This window comes from Narcine bancroftii, chromosome 1 (genome assembly GCF_036971445.1).
Source record: "Narcine bancroftii isolate sNarBan1 chromosome 1, sNarBan1.hap1, whole genome shotgun sequence".
Lineage (NCBI taxonomy): Eukaryota > Metazoa > Chordata > Chondrichthyes > Torpediniformes > Narcinidae > Narcine > Narcine bancroftii.
The window spans coordinates 409,354,796-409,369,594 of NC_091469.1; the positions used below are offsets into that span (position 1 = coordinate 409,354,796).

The 14,799-nt window shown below is 36.9% G+C and overlaps 1 protein-coding gene across 2 annotated transcripts in view; it reads right to left on the reverse strand.

Moving 5' to 3' along the window:
* The window catches only part of igf2bp3 (insulin-like growth factor 2 mRNA binding protein 3), a 149,024-nt gene extending 135,339 nt beyond the window's left edge, over positions 1-13,685 (reverse strand). Inside the window, exons 1-2 of one of the 2 annotated variants that reach the window (XM_069913886.1) lie at positions 12,989-13,685; positions 12,000-12,060 (exon numbers count right to left, since the gene is read on the reverse strand). In XM_069913886.1, coding sequence (XP_069769987.1) covers positions 12,000-12,060; positions 12,989-13,163 — 236 coding nt within the window. In that variant the 5' untranslated portion in view covers positions 13,164-13,685. Of the gene's footprint in view, positions 1-11,999; positions 12,061-12,988 lie in introns of those variants that run through there. The other variant, XM_069913887.1, reaches the window with a different exon arrangement.
* Between the last annotated feature and the right edge of the window lie 1,114 nt (positions 13,686-14,799).

The following is a 14,799-nucleotide window of genomic DNA, read 5'->3' on the forward strand; positions in this document are numbered from 1 at the left end:
TTTGCTTTTAAAAATTAGTTTGGAACAGATTGGCCTGATGTGCAAATGCGCTATTTCACCACGGGAAGCTAAATACTGGGACAATACCACGATTTGCATATCAATTTGAGGGATATCAAGAATTTCCCTGAAATTACTCCACTACTGCATCAAACAACCTAAAAGTAGGTTCTAGTTTATTTCCTTCTAAATGTCATCTTTGCCAAATTATTTATCAATTTTCCATTGGCACCCCTTATTCTTTAGTTTGTCTAGAAATAATTTTCCCCCCTTTCCCCACTCCATCTTAAGCAGCACACATTTTGGAATCTACAGAACAATAACCTATTGTTTAGCTGTTTTTTTTCTCTAGATAAAATCCTTCCACTCCAATACTTCCCTACTCTTTTCTCCCATGCATGCTTTACTTCTACTGCACAAGGCAGAAAATCTACCATTTCTGCTTTTTAAACTGTTTTCTAGAAGTTTTTGATTTTTCAATACCTCTTGCATTACCTTGGGATTTTTATGCTTTTGGACGATAAAGTTTATCCATATCCACCAAAATCAACTGTTTCATAATGTTGGTGTATGTGGGCAGGGTGGGAATGAGAGCTTTAAAAAAGTCAATTTCAAGTGCAATGCAAATGGATACTTGGTTCATCATGCCTAGGCTTGCTCTGACAGAATGATATACCCAAGAGTTACTCTTCACACAATCTACTCTCATCCCAGTATTTGTCCATAGAATATTAAAGCAATAGGCGTTTTACATCAACCAGTAGTTCTGGTAAGACACCTCATGATCTTAAATCAGTCTTTATTAAATACAACACCTCCCCATTCTTTTGGCAACATCCAAATTTATAGCATCTTGATAACGTAAGCAGGGTAGATAGCTTTGAATAAAACCAGATTTTTGCTGAATGTGCATTTGAAAACCATATTGCCCAAAACTTTCTCATTTCCCTTCATTTTGACAGCTTTTTCATTAATATCATCCACTCTCAACATAGCCTGGAAATTGTTCAGAAATAAGATGCAAAACTAAGCAAAATATTCTAAATGCTGTTTAATCCCAATATTCTGTGGCATTATTTGCTTTTGTTCTGGCAAATCTGTGCTGACATCTAATTTTCATCAACTTAGTTGCATATTTAAGTCTTTCCAAAGGATTTCAATAGCTTTAAAAACCTGTGCCCATTTATACATTTGCACTAGCATTAATTGTCCTCATGTCCAATTCATTAACCTGCCCAAGATTCACTCAAACTAAAATTTGTATGAGAAAATTTGTCAGTTCTGAGAAACAAGAGGCTTTAAAAAATCTGATACTCTGAATAAAGGATTACACAAATAAATGTGAGGATTAAAACAGTTTAAATAACAAAATAGTAGTTGAAGAAATTTTATTGTGCAGGTAATATTCAGAATCCAAATTTCAAAAAAACCTATGAAAAGGAAGCATCTTTTAATATTAGATTTTACAAAATAATAACTGCCCTAAAAAATCTTTATAATTAGAATCTAAAGTGCATTCTACCAAATACAGTATTATTTATATCAACAGATTTGCAGTAGCTGTTGGAAGCAATTCTATACATGTTGTTTGACTTGGAAATTGCGCCAATTTTAAAGTGTAAATGTCATTTACTATTTTTGGATTTGGTGCCTTAAACTTCAATTTGACATTCTGATATTTAAAAGGATCTTCTCTAGGACATTTAGCCAAATGCATAGAAATTTTAAATGTAGCCTACATTTCGATTTTCCCGAGCAGATTATTATAGACAGGGTCAAATTACAGAAGTTTTCAAGCATTTCAATTTCCAGTCATTTTGAAAGTAGGTTGCAAGGTACAGTTAATTTGAATGAATAGATGAAGCACACACCTTCTCATTTCCCTCATCCACCCAGTTTGTCAATAACAAAGGCAAGCCTGCATCAAGTTAAAATGCATCCGTTTCTCAAAGATTTCACTGATGCAATTTTTAAAACTGTTTTTAAGTGTTTATTTCGGTGTTGAAGTAATACCTATTCACATCTAATCAAATTATGAAGTCAATTTAAATTAAGTCAAATCTCTCTCCCTAGAGTTATCTATTCCAAATTCAGAAAAATTATAAAATCTAAGCATTCAACTGCATTGTGAAACTTGTTTAACTTAATTATAAACACATCGATTAGGAAATACTTCACACATTTTTAAGTGCAATGACAAACATTCAATCCAAATGACGATCAAGAGCTTTGCTTGCAAATGTACTAAATATTATACATCAAATTACCAGCATTCCAACCTATGTGGAAACACCAGCACTTGTCCTCATTCCCCACTCCCTCAAACAATGTGGAGATTTCAAGAAATATATTTTTCTTTTGTCTTGTTTAAACCTGAAAACATCTGCTAGTTTTTAAAAAAACACTGTCATGCAGGTAATTTAGTTTACACACATTTTAGGAGAAAGGTTTCTTCCCGCCCCCCCCCCCCCCCCCCCCCCCCCCGCCCCGCCCCATTAGAATTCAATGTGAACTTCCTTTGTGAAAATTTTAAATTGCTGAAGAGCTAAAAGAAATGTTTTTTAAACTCTAGTTTGGAATTTTATCCTTAATTTAGCAACTGTGATCACAAGTTAAGCAACTCCATTATCTAGCTTGCCTAATGGAAGACTATAACATCCTCCATATGTTGGTTAGGGAAGATAAGATGGGCAGGTGAAAGCTGAATGAGAAAAGCCAGTATTCACAATGCAGATTAGGTGAAGGCAGCAATTCTACAGTAAAATGGAAAATCCCCAAATTAAAAAGTTTATACACACTCAATGGTATCTTAATAATAACTTTTTTTTTTAAAAACTAAGCACAATCCATTAAGTTGATGGAATTGCTCTGAGACCAAGCACCAGAGGCAATAGAAGAAAGACAGAGAGTGGTGTAATCCTTATTCTTTCATATATTCCACAAAGATGATACACATTTTCTGGAGTTTCAGTATTCAATTTTGGATAGAATATTGCAGCTTCTCCCTGGAGGGAGAATTTCCTTGCTTGCAATGTAGCCTTCAAAATAAAACAGTCAATATTTCAATGACAGTTTTGGTCAGATTATTTTCCCTTCAATACACAAACTTTTAGTGGATGGTGGTTTTGAACATCAGAAATGTGAGTTGGAGAGTTTACAAAACTGGAGACAAGATCTAACAATGAATTGCAGAAGATGGTATGACCAGTTGGACAAGTCTTACTGAAAGGACAAAGCAGATTATGAAAAAGTGCAGAGATTCAGACGTTGGACCAAAGAGAAAAAAGGTTCTGCTTTAGATGTGTTGTGTAGCGATACTTCTATAGGAGCTATATAATACAAATTTCTTTATTTCAGATTGTTTTCATTCACAAGACATTAATTCTTTTTTCATATCATCATTTTCAAAGTATAACGTATTTCTTTGTACAAGGGGTTTAAAGTTATTTCAGTTTTTAAAAAAAAATTGGGTGTGGACTGCATAAATTTTTCAGAGCAGCTTAAATCAGCAGAAAAAGCATATGTGATCCAACTCCTAGCTCTCCCAGCTTTCACTCCCATCATTCACATATGGGCTTTAAACTTGTGCATTTCTCCGTGCATGTTAATTTTCCTCAATAATTAAAATCATAATCTTTGAATTGGAATATTTAAGTAGATGCAGCTAAAAGCCCCACTTAAAAGTGCTTATACTGTATAGGCTTTGGTTTATCATACAATTTGAGCCCCTTTCACACTTGCATCCCACTAAATTTGCCATTTGGGATAGGAACGGGGCTTTGGCTTTTCACTCTTGACCATTCCTAACTGGGATACTGAATGCTCTAACACTTGCAAGGAGCCATCCCCAGACTGTTCTACCTTCTACTAGTGCAATGACCCATTTTACACTTGCCTGAGCGCAACACCGGTATCTGCAGACGCCAGGGGTAGAGGCAGTCAATCCCCGGCGTGAGATAACGTCATCTGACGCCAGCGTTGAGCTGATTTTGCTTTCACATTTGGCACTTCAAAGCCAATTGGGGTTTGATTCCTGAGATCACTTGCAAGTGTGAAAGGGGCTTTGAACTGCCTTCTCATTTCAGCTGGTGCAGTTTACAAAGGATCATAAAGAGACTCAGTACTTCTGGTTCAGAGAGAAGGGAAAGAATCCCAAGCTCAAAACTTGATTATGTGTCCACTCAAAATACATAATTGAGCAAGATTAATAGTTTTTCTTTCTTGCCTTGATAGTGGCATTAAGAGTAACAACACCTCTTTGTGTGTCTTAACAGGGCAAAGGACAAGTACTTCTGTATTTTGTCTTCATGAGATTAAGTGTAATCTTGATTAGTGAATCAAAGTTTGCACTTGGGCAAAGTAAATGCTGCTCCCCAACTTCACCAACTTAAAAAAAATAACATTTATGTGCAGGATGTAGGAATGTTAACAAAGGTTGACATCAAACTAAAGATACTAGGGTACTCTTCATCTGAGGTAGGTTTAAGAACATCTCAAAAAATGAGGGGTTGAAAGAAAGCAAAGCTTTGGGATGCAAAGGATAAAGTTTTCTGCAGATGGCTAAACATGGCATACCGAAGAGCTCATGTATCAATTAAACGCTGGCAAGCTTGACAGGTTTAAATTTGCTCCAACAAATTTTGTTACCTATCAAAATAACTGGCAAGTAGCATTGGTTTAACTCAAATTTAATGCCACATCATTTTATACATCGTTTAAGAATGGAACACATTTGTCTGTGGAAATTGTCAAATGTTTTGTTTCCCCAAAATTTAAATCTGTATGAATGTTAATGCAAGAATTAAAAATCTAGAAAATATTCATTAACTTAGTTTCAGCTGTTCACTTGTTTCCCCCTCCTCAATTGCAGCTGCTGCCATTTGAGTCACTTGCAAGAATAGGTTTACTCATTTTCTTAAAAAGGAGTTTAAATCTGTAATGGTGGCTGACAGGATTATGTTAATGCACAGTGGTAATTACAAAGAAACCACCATTTGCACATAATCCAACATTCGCAAGTCAATTTTAATGATGCCTGATCATAAAACATTAACATTGACAAACTAACATCAAACAGAGCAGATTTTTAAACGTCTACTTTGTAGAACAATACTTAAGAAATGGATCCATTAAATAAATATTTTAACATTATTTCATTGAGTACCATATAGTCTATTCATAAGCAATTAACTAAAAAATGTCATTGCATGTTTTGGATTTTATTTGAACCAAGCAAATTCTTACTGCAAGCGTTTCAATAAAGATGATAATTTCAAATGGACACAGGAAAAATTTACTCAACTTCATGACAGTTTTCATTTTAATTCAATATTTCTACAAAGTTGAGATTTACAAGAGTAAATGTCAAAAATATGCAACACTATATTTGAAAAAATGTTGGATGTATTTAAACTTCAATATGCAGTTTGCTCAGTTTATAGAAATGGTATAAAAACTTCAACTAGCCAAGTTTATGAACACCAAAAAGGTTGGACCCATATATTTGTGCTCATTTATAATTGATCCTTTTCCTTACACTATTATTTCCTACTCTTCGAGTCCACAGATAAACCTCCATTTCTGGGCTAGAGCACCAGGACAAATTCTTTTAGTTAAATGACTTCTTTGCACCTTAGAGAAAACCATGCTATGAAATTGTTTCCATATAGTTTGCACCTTTATTTTCAAGAGTGAATACTACAGAAAATTGCTTCCTGGATAGTTAACCATTCCATCACACCACCTCCCCCCCCCCCACCCCCAAACATGAAATAACATTAATGATTATGTATTTCAAGAACAAAAAAGGAGTGCAGTTATTACAAATCATAAATTTTATCCCTTTAACAATTCATATTTATAATCAACTTTTTCAAAGTGACAAGCTTGCTCTCTATGTACAGCAACAATTTTCAATATAAAGGAAATTGCAACCAAGTGAATCCCATTATTTATGCAATTTAAGATACAACTTCTCACTTCAGTTTTAGAAATACCAAACCCACACATCACATTTCAACTTAATTGGCTAAGCAAACCAGTACTACATACTGTAAATTTGGAAGGGGTGGGGGTAGAAACAGAAACTTCAGCAGTGGAGAATGATAAAATAAACTCCAGCAGAATTAAAATTTTAAAAGGGCTCTGTCATCAATATTGTGGTCAGCTGTGTGATCTAATGCAATATGAGATTCTATTGGAATATTACAAAAAATGTGCATATGCTTTTGTTATCTGGTGTCAAACTGGATTCAGTTATTGGTTCATTCTGAAATAAATGTCCAATATGCCACTGCATACCAAAGATCTCCAAATTGGACTTTAATGGAAGTTCCATATGATTTGATTTATTAAATACAAAGATTCAAAGTAGATGCTATGTTATTGGGCAAAGATCCCAATCAATATTTCACACAACTTTTAATCACGCTCTACTACACTAAAACAGCCATTTCAAAACAAATGCTACACCAAGTACAACTCTTAAACAAGTAAGCAATGATTAGGTATTTCAAAAGACATTCAAGTTTTAGTTTTCAATGTTAAATTTAAGAATGCAACCATTACGTTTAACTACGTGCCATCTGTTAAAATAGATCCCAATGTTCCATGCAACTTTCTAATTTTCAAAAGACAAATAATAGAGTAGTTTGCAAATGACAAAATAAAAATTGCCGTGTATAGGTTAAAAACCCTAGATTATGAAATACAAATATTAAGCTTCCAAAAAAGTTTAATTGCATCCAATTACTCACTTATAATTCCACCAGAACAGCAGATACTTTAATTCAAACAAAACAGAAGATTGTTTACATCAGATTTCTCGAACATAGAAAAGATCACAATGTATAAAATATTTATACCACATCCTTGAGCCCAAAACAATATTTTCAAAGTCTTCAATTCCACTCATTTCAAATCTCAGACTTGTACATTTAGCACTATACAATTTAATCAACTATAATCGATTGTGACAAGGGCAAGGTGTGGCTATAAAAATCAAAATTTACACCACACATGAACAACTCTCCAAACAAAAATTGTTGTAGACATACTAAGTGACAGCCTCACCTAATTTCTAGCTTTTTAAAACAAAAAACTGATCAAAGGCACTTTTAAATATTAGTGCACAACTTTTGAAACTTATGATACATACTTAAAACTTGAAGTTTTGCTGTTTTTTTTAAAAAAGCAGGTAAACAAAAGAATACTAAAATTAACTCCAAGAAATTAGCCACATTGAAAAAATAAACAAGTGAATAGCAACCTGTTAAAATACAAATGAAGAACTGTTCAGCAATTCAAATTGCTACACTGAAAAAAAAAGTCAGGACCCATACTAGTTTATTTAGCAAATTTCTGCTGCAAAGAGGTACCAGAATGCAGACAAATCTCCCAGAAACATGTTCAGAAACTTTCACAGCACGTTTTCTATGTGCCTGTCCATAAAACACTTTGCATGTTCATAAAGATCAAGTGACACAAGGAAAATGTTCACAATTTTAACCTCAATACATCCAAAAAGCTAATAGCTGTAGGAAGCCACAACACACTCCCGATGCAATTTTACCCCTCAGAAACAGCCAGGCTGCCTTGTGTGCAATGGCTGCCCTTTTATGGAATGTAGCCAGAGGTCAAGGAGGAAATAACCCAGAATAAGGAACACCCACTTCAGCCATTTTTCATTACCTTACAGGCACTACAAATCACTTTCAGCATTAACTTTCACACACCAAGATGCACATAAAAGAATTGCTTTTTTACTTTCAGAAGGCATGCATATTTTTCTCAAAATGAGTTGTATTATAGGAACTACTTTTGCTTACAGTTGGCGTCAAAATTCTAACCCCAGGTGCCATACGTCACATCATCGCCCATAGAACCCCCACCATCTAAACTGCCCAATGCACAACAAATGACAGCAGGCTGATTGCATAATCAGATTGAGAACATGTGCATTGCCCACCATACACCAGCTGCTGTGTTATCACAGCAAGATTACAGAACTCCACTGCAAACAAACAACGAAAGCGCTTGAACACAAGCATAAATAGAATCTTAATCACTGTAAAGAATTAATTGAAAGTTAAATGATTATATCCAAATATTTTTCTTCAATTTTATTCCTAGTAACAGGTAACAGATGTTCCCAAGTATTGGGAGAAAATAATCTGCACAAATGGCAGCTAGATTGGTTGTGTATTTTGAAAATTAATGGAATATATTCAAACACAAGGTCCAAAACCATCTTGGCTTTTGCCAATCCCCATTACAAATCTCCACTAGTCTACCAAGTGAGATTTAGCCATTCCCCCTCCAACTGCAGGGTGAAATCTCTCATCCTTTTAACATTTCACTAAAAGCTCCATGGCACCATATTCCCAACCTGCCTTTCACAGCAGGTACAAAGGTCGCTTTTGCAATGGTGGGCGTACCCACGTCAATTCTGAACGTTCCAACGCAAGCTGGAATGCAGTGACTGCTGGGCCCAAGAATTTCACTTTGAATAACAAATCAAGCACACTTTGCCCTGATTGGTCCTCTGGCCTCAAACACAACTTTATGGCAACCCTAACTGACACCACCTCTTGACCTTTATTTACGTGACGGGGATGTGGATTAGCAGTACCCCTTACATTTGCCTCCAAGCCTCAAGGCAAAGTGAACAGAACGACAGAAGCTACTCAACTGTGAACAAAGTAACAAAAAAAAACTAGATAATTCAAACTGAATTTTCTAGCTTGGAAGTGAAAATATGCAGCACTCTGGTATTTGGATAAATATACACATTGTGCATTGATAAAAATCCAGCAGGAAGACCAGGGTGAAACAGTGGCATGTCATTTGTTGATCTGTTGGTAATAAAGCAAGCTTTTTCCATTTGAAATCACTACCATTTCAAATTATACCACACCTCTTGCAAAAAAGTTACATTTTAAGGTATCATACAAAAAAAAACTAGAAAAGGTAGATTCTCCAAATTCAATCCTTCAGATCGGAGTGAATATTTGTGTAGGAAAGGCTTTATGTACAGCTCACAGAATCCACATACCAACAAACTGGGTGGGATTCTATATTGGTGCATATGCAAGATTCCAAATACTGTAGAAGTAGCATTACTGAATAAAGCTAAGTAACTGATCAATTTCCCCCCCCCCCCCCCAAAAAAAACATTACAACACCCAAATATTTCAGCTGGCTTGCATACTAACCCCAAAGGCTAACTAAAAACACACACATTTATTTTTCTAGTACAAAAAAAAATATTTTAGCAACAAATCCAAAATGTTTTGAAAAATCCAAAAAGATTGTTAAGTCTCCAGAGCAACAGAACACTTCAAGAGATACAAAAATTACCTACATTTTATCTTGTACCTTCAAAGTAACAAAACATCACAATCACCAAGCTTCATTAAAAATAACATTCTTAGAACCAGGAAGAAATGCTTCTGAAATCAATTTTGCACTGAAAAGTGTAAGTATTTTTAAAACATTATATACAAATTTGGCAAACCTATCTTAATTTCAAAATTGTTACTACACTTAGAAACAAAACCCTTTATTTCTTCTCTTCGTTATTCCATATATACACAGAACAAAGGTATTTTGTGAATTTCAAGCCACTTCTAAAAGGCAACTATAAAATTAGATCAAGAATTTTATATCCTGCCTGTTACTTAAAACATGGCAATATACATTTCTGATAAATTACTCTAATTCCACATACCCAAAATAAAGTATCTCTTTGTTACTGTGGAGAGGAACATGAAATGTATGCATATGCCTCAAAAACTAATCCAGGGTGCTGTTTGAGTTGGTGTGCAAAAGATTACAAAGTATTTAACTAAAATGATTCTTTGTTTTCTTGGATTTTTTTTAAATGAAAAACTCAATTTGAAGAAACAAGTCCTTCAATTTTTCCCAATTTCAATATGGAGACCATTAATAGTTATTTGTTGCATACTGGTACAGATGCAAGATCAATGCAAGATGGCAGCCACAAAGTTATGCTTCAGTCACACTGTACTCTACTGTCAAAAAGATATGCATGAAATCCTTGTTTACACCTATTAATATCCAAAACTGTCACATCACAAGTCTAATACCAGTGTATTATGATTTGGAAAGTATTCTTTTAAAGTATGAGGCAAGTCAATGAACAAGCTTTTTTTTAAAAAAATTTCCATCTTCAAAACATTTTTATATATATAGTCTTCTCATTGCATCTTTTCATGAGCATAGAGAAAAGATTGGTGTGGAACACAAGAGTAATATTTACATTATCGCTGATCAAAACCATTCCAATTCCATTTAGTATAAAAGAAACAGAATCACAACCAAGTAACAAACTCAGCATACAATGTTTTCAAATAATCATTGTTCCAAGTTTGAAGGGTTACCCACATTTGGTTTATAAATATCATTCTAAATGAACAACTCAAACAGTTTTTAAACAAAATTATGAATAAAGGGGCAAATCCAAGACAAAAGCATCAAGAAAAAAAATAAACTGCAAGATCAGTTGGTACTACGGTTTCATTTTCAAAATCTTACATTTTCAGAATGAATTTTCTAATGAATATTTTTAAACAATTTTGCTGATACAATTGACCACTAAATTACATTTTTTAAAATATAATGATGTGAATAGACCCCAAATTTTAATGAAGATACAAAAGCCCAAATAATGGTAACAAAACTGGATGTTAATTTGCTCCACAAGTCCAAGTTAGTTTCTTATACAAAGTGCAAAACTATTACTACAACAATGAATTTTATCCAGTTACAAATAAAAAAAACTAATTATACAGAAACCAATTTCATTTACAACAGATTGAAATTATATTGAAGGACTTAAATAAATCCTATTTTAAATGTAAATCTTAAAATGCTCAAATTACATCAATTTTGTATTAAATCCACAGATACTAAAAATGTTAACCAGTTGCAATGAAAAAGAGTACACTCATTAACAGTGATGCATGCTCCAATTATTAAATACTGACACCATGGAACACATTCAAAAATGAACAGCTATGGGTGGAGAAGATTCAACACATGATGCTATATCCATCTCCAAGTTCTGCAGTAAACCTTTCACAATCATTTTCCATCTCCAGAACATTTTCAGCAACTTACTCTTCGCAATCTATGCAAGTGAGCAGGTTGCATTGAATTAAGAGTCCAGGCTCAAAAAATAGCCCATTAATATGGCGAATAGAAAAAGTTTTTTTTTTCTCTCTCTCTCAATTGATTCATGAGCCCAAGTAGGTGCTCATTTTTGGAACTAGAAATACAAAAGTGTACAGGAACAGTTTCTGAGAGACAGTTTCTGACCAACTGAACAAAACTCTCACTTGGAAACCAGCACCTCAAACAATTAAACTTTTGAAAGACTACATAAAGCACCAAGCATTTCAATGGCCGTTTTCCGAGTTACAACCGTTGATATCACTTGCTTCAAATGTTACCCACTTCATAACAATTTTGGATTATTAAAATGGACTCGTGAAGATTGAAGAACAACGTTCAACTTCCATCTCTATAAACTCTAGTCATTGACTGGTTCATTTGGAGGATTCAAAAAGGCTTTCAATACAAGAGTAACCGATTACATCTCCCTCTACGAAGAGTACACGTTTGCAATCCTTCATGAAATGTTCGTGTTCAATGAAGGAAACTTTAATCACCCCCACCCACCCCCAACTTGACAACTCACGTGTTTCTCAGCTAACAGAACGTAAAACTCCGCAGCATTTCCTGCTGCACCGCAAACCTTTTAAAAACGTTGATTCAGGTCCTGCAGTGAATTTAATTTCCAGAACCAAAATATGAAGTAATAAAGACGAGGAGCAAAACGTATTGCCTCAAAGAGAGAGAGGATCACTGGATGCTGCATTACAAACACGGCCCGAATGGCTGGAATAACATTGATCTCCCAACCCGCGCGTTCGGTGAGAAGGTGGACAGACAAGTGGAAATGAATGAGCCCCCTCTACCTTTGCCGTTTCGGAACGGAGTGCTCCACTTCTATCGATTTTCCGTGCAGCTCCACTTTACCTGCGGAAACACACAAAACGCAAGCGTTTCTTCAAACGACTGAGAGCTCAACCTTTCCAATAATGACCGGTTGCTTGACGTGCAAGGGTGGAGATCGGATCAATAGTTTCCCAGGTAACGACATCCCCAGATATTTGATTCGGACCAACAACAGGTTTACGAATCCAACCGCCAACAGTGAACCCCCCCCCCCCCCCCCCCCCCAAACGTGATGCAAATAAATGGATGAGTGAAAGTCGTGGACTCAATTGTTCTGTATTCGAATTTGCAGCCATGTTTCTGGTGGCCGAGTCCTTAAAGGACACTTTTAGGACTCCGTATGGCCGATTAAATCCGAATTCACGTGGTCAGACGCGGTGAACGATAATAAACTTGATTTCTCGGTCAAGACGTTCATCGTTTATTTTCCTACGACAAGTCACAGATTAACCCCCCCCCCCCAAGTGCGTGCTCCCTTCCTGGGCGCGCATTGATTTGAATGGTGCCGCCAGGATCGTTGAAGGCCTACAATACCATTACGAACGGACTTGCCCATTTTTAAGTTTCTTTCACCCAAAAAGTCCATGAGCTGAAAAAAGTAAATGATCAAAAACATTCCGCCCACCATTGCTTTCCGTTTGAGTTCCTTCCTTTCAATAAAGGGAGGGGGGGGGGGATCGCGTGCCGTTGCAAAAGGATGGAATGGGTTGTAACGTCAAATTAAAAACTGAAACAAGAAAAGTTTGTTCACGCCCGAGCAAGTGGAGTTTGCGCGCGTACTCCGAAAAAGAGTTTTTTTTTCTTTTTTGGAACCAACCTCCCCTCCCTCCCTCCTCGCCTCAGAGTTTCTACCAAACCAGGACGTAAGCAGCTGTTTTAGGCCTCTCAACAAACAACTTGGCCTCCAAACACGAGGTGAGATGGGCGTCTTGACGATTAAACCTCTTACCTGACAGGGTATCTATCGCCTTCATGGCACAGTTATCATCTGGGCAATCGACAAACGCATAACCCGTTTTCACCAGGAATTGCCCCGTGAAAGGAATCTTCCATTCCTTAAACAGACTTTCCAAGTCAACAGTGGTCACGTTCTCCGTCAGGTTCCCGATATAGAGCTTGTTCATGGTGCTAAAACTGCAAAAAAAAAGAGCAAAGATCTTTCCTTCTTTCTCTTCCCCTTTGGAAGCGGTCGAATGAGATACAAATCTGAAAGAGTCCTCGAAAAGCGATTTAAAAAAATAAATTCCCAGAACAAATAATAGAATGAAGTCTAGGATGGCGGGCTGCGGAGAGAGGGAAAAAACTATTTTTTTGTCTTTCCCCCAAAACCCCTTTCGCAAACAGGCTGTGAAAATGTCACACTACGTGACGAGAAGCACCGCCTCTAAATAAAATGCTGGTCTAAAAAATCCCTGAAAAATCCGGCTGAATGAGCCACGTGGTCAAACTACACATCAACTTCTCACGTGAGGAATCCGAGCTCTTCAATGATCCCCCGGGCAAGGAAGGCGCGGGCCAGAGGGAGCGTTCGAAGAAGCGGGGAAATCGCCCGCTTGGGCACCAGCATTTGTGGCTTTGTTAATCACGGCGTGGCCGCCTGCTCTTGCCACTTCTCATTCGCACGCAGACGGGCTCTTGGATCCTATCATCCGTCTTCAGCCTCGATACCAAATTGACCGAGTTTTTTTTAAAACCTTGCCTGGAGATTTCATTCATTGGTTTAAATCACTCTGCCATATACAAGGCGATGGCGCGAAACCTCCCTGGCCTGTTGCACATCCTTCGATGGGGTGGCCGATCGAGAGATTCTCGTCGATTGCCACGAGGAGGGGATGGGGTTGAGGTTTGGGCAGGAATTGGAGGAGGGGGCTGGGGGGGGGGGGGTTGTATTTTCGCCGTGATCTGGGGGCATCGCGGGTCTTGCCTCCAAGCCGAAGTTGCATGACCCAGCCTTGAAAGGACACCACGTTCAGGAGATGCCTAACGCGTCGTCACCAACACCGAAGCGTTACAATGGCTGCTCTTTAATAAACCAGACGTCAATACTTGAATATTTTAAAGCTTTTGTATTGTGTGCGTTCTTAATCTCAATGCTCGAGTTGCTCCTTGGACTCACCAAGAAGAGATGGCAGGGTCGCATCGAAACGTTGGTGGAGATTTGTTGAACGTAACCTAGTTTTCAGTGGAAATAGTGAAATCGGGGTGGCTCCCGCAAGAAGTCATCGTCGTTCTCCATTTGGAACTGAAGATCTTTGTCTTTAAGGGTGGTCGGATTTTTGTTTCTGTTCTAAACACTAAAATCGATCCAATCTGGAACGTTACGTGGTAAAAACGCCCTGTTTACTTTCTTTTTTTACAAAAAATCGGGTGGCGAAGGAAATAAAAGCGAGTTGTTCAGTTTTGGTGGCGGAAGTATTTAAAAGTGAACGAGCAGAAGAAATTTACACCCGACATTAAATCCGTGGGGAATGGGGGGAGGGGGTTGTCGGTCGGCGCATCTTGCTGATTTAAACTTGTTTCAAGTCAAGTAGCCGTTTTGAGGGGGGGGGGGGGGATCCTCGATCTTTTTCTCTGATGGAGCCCGCCGATTGTTGTCAATATCAGTTTAATTGTAGCCTTTCGACTTTAACCGTGAATAGAAATGTTTTAATAACGCAGACAAAATGTAACGCCCTATACACCACGTGCCTCGGGGTTTCGATCTTTAAAAGTGACCTAAAACGTGCCATCTCCTTTTCATCAGCCACTGCCAAATCTTTT